Source organism: Sciurus vulgaris, assembly GCF_902686455.1.
Source record: "Sciurus vulgaris genome assembly, chromosome: X".
NCBI lineage: Eukaryota > Metazoa > Chordata > Mammalia > Rodentia > Sciuridae > Sciurus > Sciurus vulgaris.
This window is the reverse complement of record NC_136471.1, coordinates 111,526,417-111,549,875: the sequence shown is the minus strand read 5'-3', so window position 1 is coordinate 111,549,875 and position 23,459 is coordinate 111,526,417. Positions and strand designations below refer to the sequence as shown.

General features: G+C 36.9%; 1 protein-coding gene across 10 annotated transcripts in view; it reads right to left on the bottom strand.

Moving 5' to 3' along the window:
* DMD (dystrophin) overlaps positions 1-23,459 on the bottom strand; it is a 2,089,750-nt gene that overhangs the window by 33,473 nt on the left and 2,032,818 nt on the right. For all 10 annotated transcript variants that reach the window (XM_079122792.1, XM_079122788.1, XM_079122791.1 and 7 more), the window contains 3 exons: positions 22,322-22,387; positions 21,168-21,233; positions 18,307-18,465 (listed from right to left, as the gene is read on the bottom strand). In XM_079122792.1, the coding sequence (XP_078978918.1) occupies positions 18,307-18,465; positions 21,168-21,233; positions 22,322-22,387 (291 nt within the window). The remainder of the gene's footprint in view (positions 1-18,306; positions 18,466-21,167; positions 21,234-22,321; positions 22,388-23,459) is intronic.

Here is a 23,459-nt window from a genome sequence, read left to right as displayed (position 1 = left end):
TTGACCAGGTTAGCCTTGAATTTGTGATGCTCCTGCTTCAGCCTCCCCAGTCTCTTGGATTATAGGTCTGCACCAGGGTGCCCACCTCTGATAGTTTTTTTTTTTTTTTTTTTTTTTTTTTTTTGCAGTGCTGGGGATTGAACCCAGGGCCTCGTGCTTGCAAGGCAAGCACTTTACCAACTGAGCCATCTCCCCAGCCCTGATAGTTTTTTTATGTAGAATCTTATTCAAGGTTTTTCTTTCTACCAGATTAGATCATTCCTGTTTCTTTTGAAAACACTGTTTTTAAACATGAACTTCAGATAGTACAACAAGCAATCACTGTCTTCCCACCTACTTTTCACAAAAGTACTGACAGAAGACTACCTTTTCTAGAGAGATCTTCCTGGGTATCTTGATCCTGTATGTCTTATTGTCCACAAGGTTTTCCTTTCAGGAGTCATTTACCAGTGTCTTTGTTCAGGAAACATGGTTTCGTATATACAACACATTACATTTCTGTTTTTGTGTTTTCCAGTGAAAAACAGAAAAGGCTCATTTTAATCAGCCAGGGCTTCTCAAAGCTGTGCAGTAAAGAATACCAATTGCTTCATGCAGGCCTTTCTTTCCTTCCCAGATGTTTGAAATTTCTCTTGGGAGACCATTTCCTTAAAGACTCACATCCTTCTTCAATTCTGGAAGATGCCTAGCCATTATAGCTTCAAATATTGCCTGTCTGCCATTTCCTCCATTCTCTTCTTCTGAAAGCCCTCGAATATACCCCAAAATGAACCCCTAAAATACACACTAGTAAAGTACACTTTGGAGCTTTGTGGTCAATTCTCTATTTCTCTTAATTGCTCATTTAACTTTCTTATCTGTTTCTCTTAGTGCTATGCATAGTAAGGTCCTCAGTATCATTCTTCTAATTCCCTTCCCTCCTCTGCCTGAGTTTCGGCAGAAATTTGAGTTTAGAAACGTCAATGATTAGTTTTATTTGCAAAGTTTCCTGTTATTTTAGTTAATAGCATTCCCTGACTTACATCTCTTGAGCATACTGAATGCACTGGAACTATCTTTGTCATAGTGTTTCATCATTTTATTTTCATGTAGCCTTAATTCATCTATTGATGAATTTTTGAGGGGTGGGGAGCTACCTCATTTCTTTAGTGCTTGGATTCTGATTTGGAGAACATTTTGAAAGGGATGTTGTTTGTATGTTCCTTTATATTTTCCTCTCCTTCTAAACTCATCTCTCTCTATCAAGTTGTTTGGTGGCTGCACTCACCCACTACTCAGGAGTGTATTGTCTAGAAGCAGATCTCCTATTGGTAGTTTGAAGCTTCTATGTTGAGTTGTATGGTGATGTCACTAATTCCATCACTAGACACTAGGGCAGACTGGTTCAGATGGTGGCTTCAAGGCTATGTTGCCCATTGCACTCTTGCCTCTTCCCCACGCTTTATTTGTCAGGTCCATGGCTCTATACAGGCTGTAGTTCCCCACAGTAGTCTAAATTGTTCTTGTTCATGTTCAAGTTTAAGTATGCATGGGTATGTATCTCTCCAGGTATGTTTTTATAGGGCCCTGATTTCAAATAGTAATCTTGATTCTGGGGTCACACATTGTAGGGAGAATTTTAATCCTTATGATGAAAGCAGGAACTTAAAGTCTACAAACTCAGCTCACTCACTGCTCACCATGACTTGCTTTGCTCCCAGCTCCGTGCCCCCTCCATTTCTAGTCTGCAGAGACGTTCACCTTGTTTTATTTTATTAATTTTTATTTTTATAGATTGCATTGATTCATTGTACACAAATGGGTGCAACTTTTCATTTCTATGTTTGTACCCAATGTAGATTCACACCATTTATGTAATCATACGTGTACATAGGGTAATGATGTCCATCTGCTATCTTTCCTTCCCCAACTCCCTTCCGCCCCATTTTCCTCTATACCATCCAAAGTTCCTCCTTGTTTTAAAGCCTAGCTGTATGTTTTTCATTTTTCACTCCATGTATTATCTATTATAGACAAATGGTTGAAGCAGAGGAAGGTGCCTTCAAGCAAGAGCTAATCTTAAAAAAAAAATAAATAAATAAAAAAAAATTAAAAAAAAGAGCTAATCTTATCTTAATCAGAGGTCACTAGGCCACATTAATTTTATAGATGTATATATAGTATACATATATGTGTATATATAGATGTATATATAGTCAGTATGCATTCAGACCTCAATTCTCTAGGGCAGGATTAAATGAGTCAAACAAGTACCTTTCTCCTTAACAGACAAGTGACAAACATAAGCCACCTAGTAAAATCAATAACAAACTTGATTGTAAGGGACTAGTTTTCCCTTCTGAGATCCTGGGGAAGAATAAACTGCCATGCCAAAGGTTCTAAAATTCGAAATGGCTCAAAAGAGGTTATCTTGGCCAATAACGAATACAACACAAAGTTCTTTGATTTGAGTCTAAATTCTCTTTTAAGGTATTTACAATGCGCTGGGGATATAGCTCAGTTGGTAGAGTACTTGCCTTGCATGCACAAGGCCCTGGATTCAATCCCCAGCACCGCAAAAAAAAAAAAAAAAAAAAAAAAAGGTATCTACAAATGTTCATGAAGAATATCAAGAAGAATTGATGCATAATGGGTTGAAGTGGAGATAACTTTTCTTAAAGGTTTTCTAATTAATGCAGTCCTGGTCACAGAGCTGTGTTGGGAAATATTTTTATTAGGGGTTGGGACATGGAGCTATTTAGCCCTTATGAATTAAGCTGTTTTCTTATATTTAAGAACATCTATGCAAGTACCTTCTAAAGTGTATAATAGTGTGGATTTTTTTTAACACTGTATTTGTAAGGCATGTCGGGGAGCTCATTTCCATAAGTGATTGATAAGACACCACTGTTCAAAGGTAAGTTGCTGCAAGGTAAGTTTAACCACATGTACACAATTCACTCATTTGAATGTCAATTTATATTGTTGTCAATGTATATTTTGCTTTTCCCTAAGTTGTACATCTCTCTCTTACTGATTCTTCAACTGTTAAGATGTGGCCATTTCAATACAGATGAATATATGTCAGGGATCAGGCAACAACTCCACAGAGAATCTATTTACATTCTTGATTATCTTGTAAATTACATTTTTCTGGTAGCCCCCTAAAGAACACTAATTCAAATTCATGGCACATGGCTTCTGTCACTACAATTTCTTCCTGTAGCTAGTTATCCTAAAATAAGTTTCCCATGCATTATTAATTTCTTATTCTCTGTACAGTTAAAAATCTTTGCATTCTACAACTATATTGATGTATATGATTTGTTAATTTCATATCACAAAGTATATAAGTTTGGTTGTTCAGATATAAATTTACATTTAAAAAAATTTCCTAACCAACTAATGCACAGAGGAGATAAATCAAGTTGGCAAAGCTTACTGCCTTACCTCCACTTGCTGAAAAGTGTGAAAAGTGCCTGGACCCTGCAGCAATAACTACAAGTACCCCTCCGGTGATCATAACTAGTATTATCCTTTCTTCCTGTAATTCCTATCAATGTACAGAGGTCAAGTGATTTCAATGTACATCATCTACTCTTTAAATGGAACTTCCCTACCAAGTGTAATTATAGTTGTATAATGATATTTTTGGAATAAAGAAATGAAGGTTATTTTGCAGTGACCAAGAATATACATTAAGCTGTATAGCAAACCAAGAGCATACACAGGGTCTATTTTATAAAGTAGAACAACTACAAAAGTCTGCTTCTAAAAGGAATAGACCCAAAGAAATCCAGCTTTACCCTCATACAGTATGACAACAAGCAATTATATCATATCCACCAAAATCTAGATACAGGCAAATATAGTAAATCATATAGAACTATTACAGTAACTGTAAATTTAGCAAATTAGCAGCTTCTTAAAAAAGACAAATTATTCTGCCAGTGTAATGCATTTTTAAAAATGGAAATTGCACAGAGCCTTTTCAATCACAATAAAAATATTTAAAGTTGTACCGTAAAATGTTATCAAGCACAAAGTCAAAATACCCCTAAATTAGGTGGAAAAGACATTCACAAGCCTTGGCATTACTGGTGTTAATTAAGAAGAATCTCACAGAGTGGGAAGTAAGAGTATGCATATTTTAGGTCCGCCTTAAGCAAAACTAAAATAATGGCAGGACCCCCCAGGCTCCTGTGTCTAATTCTCTTAACACTGTCCCCCTTTCAAGCATTCAAAGCTCTTAATTCCAACTCCTTTCCTACTGAAATTTGCTAGTATTAAGGTTTTATATAAGACATTTAAAACTTACTAGGATTTTATAATAATGTACCATTTCTTCCAGTGATATCTGATTTTAAAAGAGACGTCGAAGCATGTAAAGACAGGAAAAAAATCTTTGTTCCATCAGGGAAAAAATGGAATCATACATATTTTTTGACATGTTCCCTTTTTTGATGCCTTTTACCACCTGTGGTTGAGAAGAGAATTTGAGCAGGGTTTGAAAGATGGTCTTAGAGTCAGAAGGACCTTGATTTACTCCTTGCTGACTCTAGGCAATGATGATTCATGAGTCTGTATGGTCTATATGTCTACATTCTATATGTAAAACTTAGAGCCATGCTCAGCCCATTCTACACGTTCGATAAATGTTGGTTACTCTTGTTGTTGTTATTGTTTCTTCCTTTCCATATTTGGCACTTTTTAGGTTTGGAAACTCAGGCATGCTGAAAACTATCAAAAGATAGCACTTAAGTTCTTTAATGAAACTTAATGTTTCTGAAATGAAACTTTAAACTTAAGTTCTGAAATGAAAGTAATCTATTAAGACTTACTGAGCTTAGCAAAAAAATAAACATAGAGTGCTTAGAAAGTGATTCATGATTCAAAATTTGCCCTATATATACTTGAGTTCTAGACTCTACCATATCATAGTTACTCCCCAATTTTGAAATTATTACATATCTGTGCTTTATCACAGCTGAGCAACTGGGCAAAATGAAATCACTGACTTAAGATCATTAGGATGAAATTTCCTTAGATTTGACCAAATATGCAAGGCATGTGACAAAACTGCTACATTATATCCAAAGATTTTTGCTGAAATAACATCTAGACCAAGTCTATAGGGTTAACATTATCTGTTATCCATTTTCTGGATATACTCTAACACACAGATCTGTATCTTGCTTGAATTCCAAGAGATAAAACTCAATATTAACTGGCTTTAGTGTCTTTATATTTACAGATTGAGATTTTTTTTTAAAGTACCTGATTAGGGACTAACATGTTATTGCCTACAGAATAAATGTAGTAATCAAAAGTTTAGGGCTGAGGAGGTTGTTCTGTAGTAAGAGCATGCATGAGGCCCTGGATTCTATCCCCAACACAACACACACACACACACACACACACACACACACACACACACACACACACAAATAAAAATAAAATTCAATACAAGAAGAAAATAATTCATAGGAAATCCTAACCATTATGTTTGGAAAAAAGGCAGACAAAGAAAAACCCAAGACAAAATGGTACTGTCAGTCTTCACTACTCAAAAGGCAAACTAGATTGGAGAGGCGTTAGAGGTGGGTTAGTCCAGTCCCCAGGAGTACTACCACTGGGAAAAGTAGGTCTTGTTTTTTCAGACAAATATAGCTAAATATCAAACTTCCAATGTCTGTGGTCAGCAAAAAGCCATAACAGCCTCTAGGAGAATCATAATTTTAAGCTTGGTGTGTTCTGGCATGAGTCTCCCATGTATAGTTAGGCTTGGCCTTACATTCTCCCAATAAATTCAACTTGATGGCCTGTTTTTCACTTCCTGGCATGCACTGCTAAACACTCTTGCCATACCTGATCCTATGGCCTCCTGTATTACAATGACGGAACTACAGAGTCATTTCTTTCAAATAAGTTCCAGTACTCATACACAAATGTTCATAGCAGCATTACCTATAATAATGTCCATCAACTGATAAATAGATTTGAAAAACCCCAAATACCTATACAATGGAATGTTATTCATTATTGAGAAAGAATGAAGTACTATTACATGTTATAACATAGATGTCCCTTTAAAACATTATGCAAAATGAAAGAAGTCAGTCATGAAAGAGCATGTGTTGTATGATTCCATTTATATGAAAGGTCCAGAATAAGCAAATCCATGAAGACAGAAAGGAGATTAGTAATTATCTATGGCTGGGATTGGGAGGTGCTTGTGGCAGAAAGGAAGTGGCTGAAAATAGGTATTGGGTATGACCTTTTGGGGTGAGGAAACTATTCTAAAATTGTGTGATGGGGGCTGTGCAATTCTTGTGAATATTCTAATCACCAATGAATTATATACATTAAATGAGTGAATTATATAGCACGTGCATTGTATCTCAATAAAACTCTTGAAAAAAACAAACAGGGGCTAGGGAGATAGCTCAGTTGGTAGAGTGCTTGCCTTGCAAGCACAAGGCCCTGGGTTCAATCCCCAGCACCGCAAAAAAAAAAAAAAAAAAAAAAAAAACAGAAGTTCTAGCTGGGTGCAGAGGCACATGACTGTAATCCCAGCTACTTAGAAGGCTGAGTCAGGAGGATCCCAAGTTCCAGGTCATCCTCAGTAATTTAGTGAGACTGTCTCAGAACAAAAATTTTAAAAAGGGCTGGAGATGTAGCTCAGTGGTAGAAGCCCCATAGGTTGGATCCCCAGCACCACGAGACGAAACAAAACAAAACAAAACCAAAATCAAAAACAAAAAACCAACATCAAAAAGTGAAGTTCTGGGCTGGAGTTGTGGCTCAGTGGTATAGCGCTTGCCTAGCATGTATGAGGCACTGGGTACAATCCTTAGCACCACATATAAATAAATGAATAAAATAAATGTTCATCAACAACCAAAAAAATTTTTTATAAAAGTGAAGTTCTGGATTCAAAATTCTATATTTCAAGGCACAGAAGATATTTCCTCAGTGAAAACAATGATCTTCTAATGCTCTCTCTCTTACTGTGGAGGAATCAAGGTTTAAACAAACCTGGCATAAAAGAAAAATGGTGTGCATATGTCCACAGAATTATTTACACAGGCACTTAATATTTTCAGGTGATGAGTTTAAAAAAGAGTCCCAATATAAACCTGCAGAATGTGTGAGTCTGGGTTAACCTAAACAACTTAGATGTTTTCAGTTTAATAGAAAATGATATTACAACCCCAAGAGATATTTTAAGGAAATTTGGGAAAGATTAATAACAGACTAATAACATAATAAATGAGAAAAAGGAAGACAGCTGAAAATCACCCCCCTAAATCCATAGGGCAAGAGGAAAACTCCAAAGGGAGTTTATACAACACATCTATGCGTCAGAACTGTGGAAATAATGATATGAGGCACTGTCCTTTACCCTAGAAGAGCCCACATTCCAGCATGTGGGATATAGATTAGTTCCACCATGATAACAAACTTTGCACAAATGCAAAATGAATCATGCTCACTGCTAAAGCTGAAAATACAGGTCATTTTCACTTTTGAAATTATCACCTTGATTTACTATGATATTACAGTAAAAGGATCATATAGATTTACTTAAGACCTATAGTGATATCAGACACAGTGACATCAAAAAATAATCCAGAATTTGGAGACATGGAAAAAAGGTCATCTTTTAATTATTAAGAGAGTAAAAAAAAATAAAATGAATGTGGTTAGCCATCTGCAGAAGTCATCCATTTACTAAAATGAAACACACCAGGAAAGCATTTCTAAATGGGCTGCTCACAGAGAAACAAGTGGGCACACCCAATTGCAATCAAGTACATCAGGAGGTCCTTAGTCTTCTTTCTACAAACTCTCTTCCTTGGAGGACGCTATATTCTCCCCAGGCTTCAACCTCCTCTAAACCCCTGACTACTTGCCCCCACAATTCATTGCTCCTCAATCCGGACTTCTCTTTTAAAACTCCACACCTGTCTTTCCAACATTCCTCTGAACAAATCTATTAGCCATGGGCTCTATGAACTGGAACTTGCTAAGCACCAAGCCACACAAGGCTGATAACATTGATAATTCATCCCCTTTAAAATTTCAGTACCAGAAAATTAAAATAAAAACAAAAACAAATTCAGTACCAGGAAGGGTCAGCTCCTTTAAGTAGCATTACACAGAATTATATACTAGCTACATATCTTCGAAACTTTTACTTTACTCTTAGTAATCTTATTTTGAGTCAAAAGTTACACCTGCACTCCTGTTATAAGAAAAAGAGGAAGAAGTATCCTTCTATGTGTTGATTACACATCACAATCCAGGAGATACCTCAAGCTACAATGGGCCTTTGCATCAAATTCTTTAAAAAGAAAAATTCGTTTAGTAATTGTGATAGAAAAAAAAAAAGTTGCTGTCTTTGGTAAACATCTTTCTAAGTTCAATTAGCAAGTAAGAACTCCACATAGCAAGCTAATTGTGTCAAATTGCCAGTGGAAACTTTTGTTGGTGTCTTAGCTGAAGAGGCAGGTTATTCACTGGGATGAGAATTTTCTATGGTCTTGGGAAATGATTTAACCTTTGGATTTTCCAGACTAAAGCATTTTGGCCTCTGGCTCTATAGGGCAACTGCTTCACTACTAGAGAATATCAAAAGCTGCTTTTGTGAGCAAAATCCAGGCTTCACCTGCAGGTACTTGTTAACAATTCTTTCCTCTGATGTCCCTAGAAAGACAATGACCAGGCTTATCACTTACAGCAGAGAGCCAACTATCCTATCTCTTTGGCTATCTTTTTTTTTATTTTTTAATTTCTATTTTTATTTCTTTTGGGTACTGGCTGTTGAACCCAGATGCACAATCACTGAGTCACATCCCCAACCCTTTTTATCTTTTATTTTGAAACAGGGCCTTGCTAAATTGCTAGGGCTGGCTTTGAACTTGTGTTCCTCCTGCCTCACCTTCCCTAGTCACTGGGATTACAGGTGTACGCTACCAGGCCCAGCATCTTGGCAGGTTTTTAAAGTTTAGTACAGATTTGAATTTCTTTACCAAAGAGTGTTCCATATAACAATACAACTGGGCTTGAGGTCAATGAAGTGTGAGCAACACTGAGTTTATAAAAGCTCCTCAGGTTTCTTTACTTCTAAACTCCTCTATGCAAATGCTAATATAATTATGACTTTCCAATACAAGTGTTTCCAAAGCTTATCAGTCCTTGGAATCACTTTTCTTAAAAGCATCTCAAAATGTGCAGAACACATTTTGGGCAATAGTAACATGTATCCTCAGAGAACTGTCACTAGTCCTTTGGTCTTTAATATGAAGCTTTGTGAAATTACCAAAAGCCACTAGAAAAAGTCACATAAGTTTTCCCTTGCTCATTGTTATAAAAATATTGATAAAGGGCCGGGGGTGTAGCTTAGTGGTAGAGTGCTTGCCTAACATGAAGGAAGCCTTGGGTTCAATCCTCAGTACCAGGAGGGAAAAAAACATGTTCATAAGGGCACTGGCCAATAATCACATCAAGTGAACACCAGTGAAGAGTTCAGGAACAGGCCAGTTGCACAAACCTGTAATCCCAGGGACTCCAGAGGCTGAGGCAGGAGGAACTAAAGTTTGAGGCCAGCCTCAGCAACTTGGCAGCCCTAGGTTCAATCCTTGGTACCTAAATAAATAAAATAAAAATTTCAGCTGGGTACGGTGGTGCACACCTGTAATCCCAGTGGTTTAGGAGGTTGAGGCAGGAGGATGGTGAGTTCAAAGCCAGCCTCAGCAATGGTTAGGCACTAAGCAACTCAGTGAGACCCTGTCTCTAAAATACAAAATAGGGTTGGGGATGTGGCTCAGTGGTTGAGTGCCCCTGAGTTCAATGCCCGGTACCCCCCCAAAAATAAGTTCAGGAACACCCGAGTTTGAATCAATGCCCCATTCCTTGCTAGTTATATGCAGTGTCCTTCATACTGTACCCCCAAGTGTTTTGGAAACAGCCTTCCCTTCACAGGGTTGTAAGGATTAAGATATTACATATACTCAGAACTGATTCTGTCCATAGCAAGTACTCATAGGAAAGCCATTTGTTTTTGTTGTTGCTATTATCATGCAGAGCCAGAAAAATTATAGTGTTTCCATAGAATGTTGTGTGCTTCCTTTCATTCAACATTAAGGGACTGATAAATCTTTGTTTCCTCTTATGGCCCTGGCTACAGGGAAGCTCCAACCAAATTTGAAGCTCAACTATGCTAATCCCGACTATGTTCACTGATCTATATATACTGTGGGAATCTTATTGCTATGGCTTTGTAAAAAATCCTTTTTGGAAAGTGTATACATAAAATCAATATAAGAATTTCCACTTGAATGTCCTCAGGCAAACAGAATGTTGTCGGCCTGATTTATACTTCTTTCCTTCTATCCACTGACCATTTGCAATTCAGTAGTTTTTCCTGTGTGCACTGTTTTTTTTTTTTTTTTTTTTGGTACTGGGGATTAAACCCAAGGCTTTGTGTGCGCTAAGTAAGCACTCTACCATGAGCTATACCCCCAGCACCCCCTTTAAGTTGTAGGTGGACACAATATATTTTATTTTATGTGGTGCTAAAGATTAAATCCAGTGCCTCACACATGCTAGGAGAGTGCTCTACCACTAAGCCACAACCCCAGCCCCAGCCCCCAGACCTTTTTAAATTTTATTTTGAGACAGGATCTTGCTAAGTTGCCCAGGATGGCCTCATTTATAGTCCTCCTGCCTCAGTCTCCCAAGTAACTGGGATTATAGGCGTGTATCACTGTGCCCAATTTCCTTCTGATTTTTAATAATCATTTCCCAGTTCCCTAATTAAAAAATTCTGTATCACCCAATTCCTCCCTCTGACTCCTCCCCTGACCTCTTTCATTCAGTGACCTTCCAATTTCTCCACCCCTTTTTCACTTGAATCACTAAGACATCTTTAGATTAGAGCCTGGCCATCTTTCAATGGACTGTTTGACTGTACTTCTACCAATTTCCATGGCTTTTGCTCCTTGTCTACAGTTATTTTTCTCAATCTTCCCTTCCTTAAAAAACCTTCAGTGTTTAGCTACTTATAGGATAAAATCCAAATTTCTTGTATGATTTACAAAGATCTTTAAACAGTGGCCTCCACCTACTGTTCCACTGCCCTCTTTATTCTCCTCATTCCACTGTCCAGTCAGTGTGAAAAATTCATCCTTCCCCCACTTTTACAACCTGGAAAACTTCTATTCAGTCTTCAACCTTGAACTTCCTTCTGTGAAGATCTCTCCACTCCTTCAGACAAAATTAATCATTCACCCTGTGTCCCCCAGAGCACTTGTTATACTGGGTTATAATTAATTGTTTACATTTTAATGTCTTTTATTAAACATTGAGCTCCATGAGGGTAAGAACCAAGTTTTATTCATCTTTGTAATCTCTGCAGTTTTCAAAACACATTAAGCATTCAGTAACTATCTATGGAATTGAATGGAATTATATCCTCAGGCCTGGAAAGTAACTACAGAAAGTTATGACCATAATCAATTCTACTGCAGTGGGATGGTCTGGTAATGAAGGCCACAAGGAGGATGAGGGTCTTCGTGAAAAATCTGAAAAAGGAAATTGGATTGTAAGAACTTTAGCTTTTATCCAGCCTGTCCTGGGGAGATTGGCAGTTATACCTACAGAATATGAATATTCTAATCACTAGAGGGACACTTCTGTTTTATTGTAGTATGGAGCAGTTCTCATGACCACTCAATTTCCTAAGCCAAGATTCTAAGCTTGCCAGAAAACAATTTGATTTTTGTTCTGATTTCTGTGATGTCAGATTCTAAGAAATAGAAACCTGGAATGGAGTAACAATGCCAGTCTCTAAAACCATATATTCCCCATTTTAATAGATCTACTATTTGTACCTAAATCTCATGCTGTTCCACACAAAAAAGGTTTTAAAGCAGTGTTAATACATTAACTACAATGAGGCAATTTTAAAGAGAGATAATCAGGATGAAGGGAGAAATATTGTCATTCCCATCCACTTCCATAAATTGGAAGCCAGGAATCAGTCCCCTCAGACTTTAATTAACTCTGGATAAACTAAAGACAACGTAGTGATATTGGGCCTGCTAGTAAGAAATTGAACTTCTGAGTCCTGGGTACCCTACCTCTACTACATGTACCTGTCGTCCCTGCCGGAGTAGAATGGTGATGGTTGACCCAATTCTTACACAGCTTTTTAAATGTGGCGTGTTTGTCCTTCAGCTCTTCTTTGTCCTTGCCATAAAAGGTCTTGGCTGTCTGATTTATGTGGTCAAACGAGTTTCCTTTATCTAAAAAAGGCTCTGCAGTTCTTTGTTTTGGGGCCCATGTTGCCAAGTGACATGAATGCCTAGTTTCATTAACTTTCTCATATACCACTCTAACTTTGAACAAATGTGCATGCAATTAGGGAAATTAGTCTCTACTAATTTTCAGTGATAGCTATGGGACATTTTAACATTCCCTCCATTATCCTCCCCACCCCCTCTTTCCTTACTCTGAATTCCTCATCTACCACACTGTCTCCTCCCATTCAAGGCCAGGCTCCTCCCTTACCCATAACCCCTCTTCCACCTGCCTCTCCTGGAAAAATGCTCCCATCATTCCCAAACCCCCAACCCTGCCCCCGCACATTCCTCCAGCATTGGAAAGTAATTAGGTAATTTTAAGTAAAAAGAGAAGAGCAAAACTACACAACATTGTATGAAATTATCCAGACAACTGCAAATATATTTGCAAATATTTGCATTTGTACAAAATATCCTTAGATACTTTTAGATAGAAGGACACACAAGAAACCAATAAAGGTGGTAGCTTCCAGAACCAGAAACTCCACAACTGGAGGATAAGGTTGGAGAAAGATTCCCTTTTCTCTCTATTCTTCTTGAACCCTAGACTTTTATGTATAATGCACGTATCCTCTGTTAAAAGAAGACAAGTAATTAAATGAACATTTTAATGTTCGCATCTTCCAGAATTGTACCAAACCCAGTTTTTTCCTTCTGCTATGCATCCTCTAGTTAGGTAAACTCAACTCTCACTGAGATGGTGACTCATGGGTCTAATATCCTTGGCCCACATCCCTTCTGCAAGCTTCTGAGTTCTATTTTTCACAGACTGCCATACATTTACACATGGGGATGTCATCTGGACCTCAACCCAACCTCTCTCATACCCCATTCATCACCTTCTAGCTACCCAGTCCTTGAGGAAGGACCTCCATAGCTACTACCAAATTAAAGGACAGACCTGCTATTTCTCCTCTGAATTATCAGTTTCAACTGCAAATAACTCTCAATCTTACAGTATATCCACCAGGCCTGGGAATCATTCCTTCCCCTGCCCCCCCAGACCCATCAAACCACCGAAAACAATAGCTCTATTCATCCCCTGGAAGTTCACTCAGATCTAGGCTGTTCTCCCCATTTCTATCATTTAGGACCCTAATCGTCTCTTTCCTGGGCTCCCATGCAAGCTCTAAATTTGGTTTTATTGTTCCACCTAACCAGCCCCATTGTTTTCCGTTCTATGCTTTGTTAAAAAAAGTTATGACTACTGTTTCTCTAAATATACTGATATTCCTCCCAGATTCCTTGGTTTATAGTCATCCTTGGCTGGGGGTGTACTCTCCTGACCCCCTTCAGCTTGGCCATCTTTTCACCATCATTTCAGATTTGCACAAAACCAATGGATATGAATATGTTAAGAAGAACCCCACTATTATGTATTATTAAAATGTTATAATGCACTAAAAATCTTTTTAAAAACATGGAATAAAGATGCCTGAACCTTGAAGACTGATAACTACGAGAACAAGGTTCAAAGTTATCAGGTCACTTATAAGGTAAAGGGACAAGTCCTTTATTTTCAGCTAGTTCAATTCAGTGATATAAGTATCAAATCTAAAATTTCTTTGAATATAATATAAATAATCTTGTCTAATCATTGGAGGAATAGAAAGGAGCAAGAGAAAACCCAAATTTAGGCTACATAAGGTCTGGGTACCCAACAACAAGGCATATGAAAGGTACTGAGTAGGTACTAGGACTCTAGAGTTCTCTGTTATCATGTGACATCTACTAACAACTTTAATTAACTTTAGGCTTCCTGGTCAGCCAGGTTAGTTTACCTGCTTTTTAGACTTAGGAACAAACTATCCAATTTGTTATGCAGGTACAGAATGACAATGAATCTTTGTGTCTTATAAAGGATACCTTTTCATTACTAGGATCACACCTTGGATTTCAGAGCAAGCCTTGGTTCATTTAGACAGTGCAGAAAAAAAAATTGGCAGGAAATTGAACATCATGAATTTAAGTCAGGGGACAGCAGGCTTTAATCTATATAGGAAAAAATTAAGCCTTAGGAGCACAAAGAATGAGGCAAATTCCTAACATCCAATTGGTTCCTACCAAATGAAGATGAATTTGAATTTTCTGTGGTAATGAGTGAGAACTATTTTGCAGAAATGAACATTAAAGATTAGATATCTCACTCATGATAGTAGTTACCCAAACTTAGGAGAGACACTATCAGAAAAAATCAGAGTCAAATTTAACTTTTGCTCAGGGCTTTAGCCTTGTATTTGTACTATAAACCAAGAATTAGAGAATGCCAGTGGGCAAGACCATGCGATACCTGGGATTTGGAAAATGGATTTTAAACATTCTAAATTTATGATAAAGCAGTGCTTGGTGGTAATCAAGGCAGTCCGGGGGGAAATAAAGGAAGTATTTAGAAAAGTAAACAGGGGGAAAAAGTCCATGAAAGACTTTTCTCCATGAAAATTAGGTTTAAAAGAATTTTCAACCCAAGTACATGCATGTGTGTTAAAACTGAAATAGATTCACCTTCCTTTCAATTCATTTATTCATTAATTTATTCAACAAATATTTACTGAATGCTATGTACAACAATTGAGAGAAAAGGAATTCTAATGACAGAGATAGAACACTCCTGAGACACTTCTAAAATAGCCACCTTCTGTTTTCCTAGGAAACTGTGGGGAGGTTTCATGAATAAGAATAATTAACAGAATCCGATAACATATCTAGTCAAGGATGGAGGTCTTCACGCCTCTCTCTCCTTTGCCAACTGTTATTTGGAGATAAGTTATAACTGCAGAATAAAGAAGGGAAAATACACGTAGATATAGTTAAGTACACATCGAAAACACTTGGGACAATCTCAATTTTAAATATCCTTTCCCATTTTCTGTAAAAGTAGGCTTGTGTCTGTCATTTATAAAGCCTAATTCTGGTTTGGGAAATAGCCAGCTTGGCAGTCACAGAGAAAGGGCATCTAATGACTTCCTGGGTTTTCTTAGGGGAAGGACAGGAAATGGCAAATTAAAGGCTTCTTAAGCAACAATGAACTCAAAGGTCATGCAGTGCTATGGCTCTGAAGGTCCTTGAGTAGAACTGTAAGAAGATAGAGAGAGAAGATAGATAGATGATAGATAGATAGATAGATAGATAGATAGATAGATAGATAGATAGATAGATAGATAGATAGAGACAGAGACAACCAGACAGGCTGTTTTCAGGAGGGAGGCTCTGGAACTTGGGAGGAGGTACGAACGTAAGTGTTGGGAGAAAGCAAGACGCTCATTCTGTCCTTTCCTTGAAGATTAAGATAACTCACAGAAAGACCTGCATCAACCCAAGATTCCTCATTTTAGAGTTCTAAGTAGCCCTGGTATAATGTTCTCCTTTATTTCAGAGAACAAATCATCCCATTCTTGGAGAATGATCTTGAATCTCTTTCAGAGTAGAGTGGCTGTCACTGTACCACAAGTAGATGAACTGGTTTTTTCAGGGACATTGGTTCCTTATAAATATTTCCTCTAGTTAAGGTAAATTCTGGGGGATAAGTCACAATTCTATGTAAATGCCATTTACACAGAATGACTTCTATTTGTTCTCTGATCCAAGGTAGAGTTGGCTATTTCCAGTCAGAAAAGTCTCAATTTGAATTTAGATCTACCACTGACTGACTGTGAAATCTGGGGCAACCTATTGGAACCTCTCTGAGCCTGCATTTTTCTCATTTATAGAAAGGAGACAAGTTCTTCCTCATAGAGCTTTTAGCAACATTAAATGATCTAAACTATGTTAAAGTGCTCTGGAATGAAGGGTTGGGGTATAGCTCAGTGGTAGGGTATGTGCTTAGTATGCATGAGGTCCTGGGTTCAATCCCAAGCACACACAAAAAAAGCTTCCTGAAAATCATAAAATGATATATAAATGAAGGTTATCAGTATTTTTCTTCTTTACCAACACTCTTTGACCCAGTTGCCATGGTATGGGGGAAAGTGTGCTAATGACAAACAAGACAAAGCTCTTGATCAATGAACTAAACAGATCTATTAAACATGGGCAATAATCATATATTACAAAAGGTACTGACTCCTCAATAACATCAAATTCTCTTTACAACTTTTTCTTTCTGTTTGATTTTGACCACTATAACGATTAAAGATTTAACATGAATGAATACTAATGATTATTCTCAAAAAAGTGGAGGGAAATGTTTTATCTATCATGGTCTTCATTCCCAAACAATCTTACAAATAAGGCCCGGAATACAGTTATCATTAAAACAAAAACAAAAAAATGTATAATATTACCTCCTGGACAGTACTCATATGATATCCATGCTGTATTTTCAGGTTTCCATCAACTATTTCCTGAGTATCCGCTAAGTATCCATATTCTGTTCAGTACTATAGAGGACATGAAGAGGATGAGTCCTTACCCCAAAGGCACCCAACTGCCTCATTACAGGGAGGCCCTAATGGTAACTGATGAAAAGGCAAACTGTCAAGGAATTATCTGAGAAAAGTCTAAAAGGTTCTGGTGATATAAGCAAAAGATAGATTCTATCCACTGCAGAGCTCTAGGAGGGTTCTATGAGGAAAGTTACTGTGAGCAAAGGTAGGACTTCTTTGTCAGAAAGGGCAGTGGAAGGAAGGGGGTTAGCAGGTAGGCTGAGAAACAAGCTTGAACTTGACCCAGAAAGTGGATGAGAGCAGGATGTAGTCAGAAATAACAGCTACAACAGCATAGCCAGAACTCAGGGAGTACAAAAGAAGATGAAATTGAAAAAGCAAGTCATGAGAAAATTGTGGAAGGTTTGAATGCTCAGCCAAGAAGCTGGAATTTTCTTACCCCCCCACCCCATAAGACGTAGTTATTCATTAAAGGAAAAATGTCATGATGGGCCTTGCTTCTGGAAAGATGTACAACTAGTCAGTATGGAGGAGTTATTGTAGGGGTGGGAAAGAAACTAAAGGGAAGCCAACCAGATAAGGAACTATGGCCATAGGTCATAACATATTAAGAGACAGAAGGCAGGGAGTGGCAGCAGAAAGGACTGGATGAATGGCAGTTTGCTTTTTCATCTTGAGGTGACATCCTCCCTCAGGGCAGTAGTTCTCAGACACACTGTGTTGCCTTGATTAAGAGGTCTTGGTGCCTTGGGCTAAACCAAAGAGATGAAAGTACTTAAGTGCAACCAATTTGAGCAATTTCTCCTTTAAAGACTTGCCTAGTGGCATTTGCTTGAAGAAGGCACACTGTGAGTTAGAAATGATCATGTGCAAAGGTTTTGTTAACCAGAGGGCCTAGGATATAATAAATGGAATACCAAAGTAAAATAAAATGATTTGCATTATCCTGACACCACACAATACTCCAGGTTTTTACAACTTTTCCCTCTCTGCAGTCATCGTGAATTTTCTTTTGCCCTTTTCCTCTTCTAGGATTTCTGCTATTTTTGCATGAACATCTTTTACAGGTGATGGCTGACGACTGGAATTATGTCCCTAATTGGCTATGATGGTAAGCACAAGGAATGACTTGTGCATTTGATGATGAATAACAAGATGAAATAATCTATTCCCAAATATGACCAAGTCAATGAACCTACGTTCTTAAACGTTTGAGATAATATGACCAAACACATGTAAAGATTATATAATTATAAAATTACACAACCTGCTTTTTTTTCTTAAGTTCTATTCTCAAATATAAAAGCCACCAAAATACATGCAACAAATCAAGTACCCCCATCAGCATTAATCCCTTTACACCTAAAATGACTTCTTAATCATACTATTGCATTCATTTTCTTCTTTCAGACTTAAAAAAAAAAAAAAAAAGACAGAATCTGCAAACGGAGCTAAACAGATTATTTTAGCAAACAATCAGACACAGAATAACTCTAAGTGAAGATTCCTGGAGCTTGTCTGAGTGTGCAAGTGTATGCACTCTGCTTACCAATGACAAAGCTAGAAAGAAAACTCACCTGTTTTCTTCCTCAAGATCTGCTAGGATTCTCTCTAGCTCCCCTCTTTCCTCACTCTCTAAGGAAATCAAGATCTGGGCAGGACTACGAGGCTGGCTCAGGGGGGAGTCCTGGTTCAAACTTTGGCAGTAATGCTGGATTAACAAATGTTCATCATCTCTGGAAAATAAAATCAAAGGTTTTGGTTTTTTCCCCCCCTTATTTTGTTTTGGGGGTCAGGGACTCGGGTGTGTATTGAAAATAGAAACATTTATTTGCTCTTAACAATAAGACTTTCTTGCCTACTTCTAAAGACATTTAGGTACTATTGAAGTTGTGGTCTACCACCCTACGGATGACAATTCAAAGTGTTTCCAGCTCAAATTTTCAAGTGAAACTGATTGGCCTATTTACATGGATAAAGGAAAGGTAGGGTTATAGAATTACTAGGACTGTATGTTGACCATTTAGCCAATAGTTAATAAATATGAAATGACATAATAATGGCCGTTTAATGTTTTGGTACAAAACCTGTCAAGATAATCTGTTTGCTAACTCACACTACTGCTGATACTGATTAGGAGGGGAAAAAAAAAAACTGCAGCCCTTAAAATAACAGAGTAAATATTTTCTTAAGTGGAAGGCAAGGTAACCATAAAGTGTTGCTTCAGTCAGCTAATTTTAACTTATGAAAGTCATGGAGGCAGAATGGTAACAATAATTAAGCTCTAAATAAATAACTGTTTCATTCAATTACTGTTTCAATAGAAACGCAAAAATTAAGGAGGAAAAGCCATTAAGGTGACTGATTAAAAGAAGACAGAACAACTCATTCCTCAGAGTAGGTCTTAAGGACTAATCTTAGGGGGAAAGGAAGTAAAAAGCTTATATTTTGGGAGGCATCTGCAACCTTTCCTGGAAAGCAGAACTCTCTAATATCCAATGCATTGCTTCAAGGTCCTGGAAAGCCAGTTATAAAAACTTCACTCTATTCTTAGTGAGAAGCTAAAGCTCTTTGTATTTCCTCTCTAAACTCAATTTTAAGTTGAACAAAAAAAATCTTATTATTTAGGAAGAAATCCCCCTGATTTATTATTTTGGTCCATCAAGCCAGATAACTGGTGGAGATGTGATCAGTCAACTAAAAATAAGTACTGGGTGTTAAAAAGAAACATTTGAGGGCTGGGGATATAGTTCAGTTGGTAGAGTGCTTGCCTCACATGCACAAGGCCCTGGGTTCAATCCCCAGCACCACAAAAAAAAAAAAAAAAAAAAAAAAAAAAAAAAATTTTAAGTGAAATCAACCAATCCACCAATCTACTTCCCCAAACCTGCCCTTAAATACCATTTTTTACCATCCAACATTGGATAAAATGGATTTTATGTCCTGAATTTTATTTAAAAATAAAAGTAGTTTTTACCACCTATCTAATTTATTAGCCCTCTTTCCAAATTCTGAAATCATACTGCTAGAACTTCCCATTTTTAATTATAACATATAGTTGTAATTAAGCTTTTCTTACTATTCTTAGGCAGTCCATGAATGGCAGCCACTGTCATGTGGATACAATCTGAATTAATTTGAATGTGTTAGAACTTCTAATATCAAAATCGGTGAGCCAAAGAAGCAAATCATTCTAGTCATTTGCATTTAGTTGATTCTTTGGGCAAACATTTTTATGTCGAAGAATTTTATTTATGAATATCCTCAATACCTTTTTTTCCCATAGCTAAGAAAGAGAATGTACTTTATAACTAGAAAAAGGTTGTTTATTTGAAGGAACTAAGTCATATACAAATGACAGAGTGCTGACTTGATTCTTTATTATTACCTTGATCACCTTTATGTACTAGATGAGAGAATTTATCCTCTTATCTTCAATAACTAGCTATATACTAATGCCACTTTGATACAATTAGGCGTAATCCTCATGAAGGCCCTTATCTCATCTGAGCAAGACTTTGGGTTGCTACACCAGCTGTATATGACAAATTTACCATTCTCTTTGCCTATTCTTCATGACAAGATAGTGAAACAGCCATAACTGGTCAAACGCAAAGCACTGTTGTATTTTGACTAGGTTTCTCCTCTCTAGGTTGTTTATTCAGTTGGCAGATTCTTACTTTTTCCTTCCTATCTGCTTCATAGCCTAATCTCTCTATCTTAGACCCTGTCCAAGGCTTACTTGGTTCATGGCAATGTCCTTCTGTGCTCCCTACTGTGAATATTGTCCCAGGTCTGTAATGAATCCTGTTTTCCTGCCATAGCTGTGTTCTCTGCCACTTTTAGCACCAGTCAAGGGCTGGCTTAACATCCCATTAACAAACTGAGACCAGAACTTGAATTCCTTCTTCTGAAAATTCTTCACAAGACTGACTCACTTTAGTTACTTCGTGAAGACACTGAATCACAAAAATCTACTACTTTAGATTTCTGAAGGAAAATGCCCACTATCTTACCATACAGGAATAACAAGATCACATTTCTACTTCCCAGGAGTGGAAAAAATATTACTTAGCCAGTACTTTAAAATTAATATCCTATCCTTTTAAATATCTGGAAGGTTTGGTCAAAGATTAAGCATTTAATATAAGTGTTTGGGATTCCTGCAATTGGTAATGATATGGTATTAAATAAGATTCAATAAGAATAGGGCCAATGATTTTTGCTACTCTGGAATACTGACAATGCCTGAATCTGAATGAGCTCATTCTATGCCAGGCTGTTAAGAGTTAAAAGAAAAAAAACAGTAAATGAATGGCTCTTTGAAAGATCAAATGAATATGATGTTAATTCCTATATCCTGTGCTATCCTACCTCTAAATCCCTCAAAGCAATTTCATTGTCAGGAACATTTTGTAAAAAGAGATGGGATACTTACATGCTCTCATTAGGAGAGATGCTATCATTTAGATAAGATCCATTGCTGTTTTCCATTTCTGCTAGCCTGATAAAAAACGTAAAAGCTCATTAAAACTTATGTGACTTCTTAGACTCTATTCAAGACCTAATCGAACATTCCTGAAAACTAAAGGATAAATCATGGCAAGAGGAGAAAGGAATCCTTCAAATTAAAGGATGTGTGTGTTGGCTTAATCATACGAAGTAGTGTGTGGTAGAACACAGCAAGTGAGTAGCTTAACATTTCTGATATAAATTCTAAGGGAAGTTGTATTTCATTGCTGTTTTATTTCCACAGGTTCATCTTCCTTTTAGAGAACAGATTTTTGTTTTCAAAAGAAAAGCTTCCCTAACAACAAATGCACCCCATCTTACACTACCCCTTGTCTTTTAAGACAATTAATGCCTTCCACTGATGACAGACTTACATAGCTAGTTAGTGCTTTTCACAATTGGTATTCATGTCCAAAGTCAGAATATTGATAAAGGATGGATTCACAGTAAGCTCTCTAAATGTTCTGCCACCAATTTTTAACTTTTACCTCAGACAATGATAAAGTCTTTTGACAACAACAACAATAAGTTAATCAAACTCTTACAGATTTCTTTAACAAGCATGAGATATTTTATAATTAGTAATTCAGGTTTTTGGTATAAAACTATCTCAAATACAAAGGAGGTGGGATAGAAAGGTCCAAGGATTAGGAAAATTAATTATTCTCTTCTTTATAGTATATCATGTAAAATAAACAGAAATGGAAAGCTGATGCTTTCATATTCTCCATATAACATAGTATCATTTCTTCACAGACTCATGTCTAGTCTAGCAGTTTTCTAAGGAGGTTAGATGATTGATTTGTAAGCCAACTGGTAAGTGTGCTCAGTATACAAAACAAAACAATGCTACCAGAAATGTTTAAAGGCCAGGGTTAGGGAAGATTGTTCTGGACCAACGTTCTCGTTGGTTTCCAAAAACAACATGCAGTGGAATGGCATGCACGTTAGAGGGCAAGTTGATTAGTAGAAATTAGGTAAGATGGAGGAAGAAAAGATTTGTTTAAAATTACTACAGGTTAGCTTTCCTTGGTTAGTTACTTCAATCAATATTTGCCTGGCATTCAACTAGTCTCATACCTGCTAGCATAATGTTCAATGCGTGAATGAGTATCATCGTGTGAAAGCTGAGGGGACGAGGCAGGCCTATAAGGCAGAAAATGTGATTAGTCACAGTTACCATCCATTAATGGAGAAAAAAACCCACCACACAGTTATGTTATATACATGGCCTAGAATGCTTTTGTTCTACTTCTATGGATAATATACATTAAGCTGCTCCTGTATCTTAGCATCAAGAATTTTAAATCCAGGTTGGAGAGATGATTTCTCATACTTCTGCTTTCCTCAAAATCCACAAAGAAAGATCAAAAACTTTTCTGGAAAGTTTCAGTTACAGAAAAGATCTGGGGAGAAAAATTTTATGTAGCATTTTTTTCCTCCTAGCTTGCAGTATCTCATCTCCTATAGTTCTGAAATTGTGTTAAATCACTATGAGATTTAAATTTTTAAACACTTATGACTGTGCCATTTATTAGTTGCCTGTTTACTGAATGAAAACTATATGTCTGCCTAGAACATTTACAGTCAATCATTTTACTCTCAAAGAGGCTACTCCAATCCAAGACTTCTTAAGATTTCACATATTTAGATATGTTGCTCTGTGCAATTTTCTACACAAGGAATGTATCTGCCAAATTAACAGCAGGAATATATTACTACTTTCTAGAACAAAACAGAATGACCCAAGATTATATTATGATGTTTTAAAAAAGGATGACTAATTCAACAGAATGCCACAATATCTGAACTATTTATTAGTCATATTCTAAAATACAGATGGGAAACAAGAGGAAAGAATTATCATGAGTTGTCTATACAACTTTTAAAAATAAAAACCTATCTTTTCTTAGCTCCGCAGGCTACAATTCTGGTAGGGTTAATATTTATTTTCATATTTTTAATATCTGATCTATTAATTTTCTTAGAAATTTTTATACCATCTTTTGGATTAATATTGGGGGTGGGGAAACATCTATTCTGACAACTAGTTTGGGCTTGTGCTCTTTGTTTTTATTGGGAAAGAACAAAAGGTCTCTTCCATTTTTCTCCTGACACAAAATTCAAAAGTCAACAGTAAGGTATTCAGCAATGACTCTGCTTGAACCTAAAGTCCAAGCAGCATTCAAGGACTTGGTCTAAACGCTAAGAAGAATAT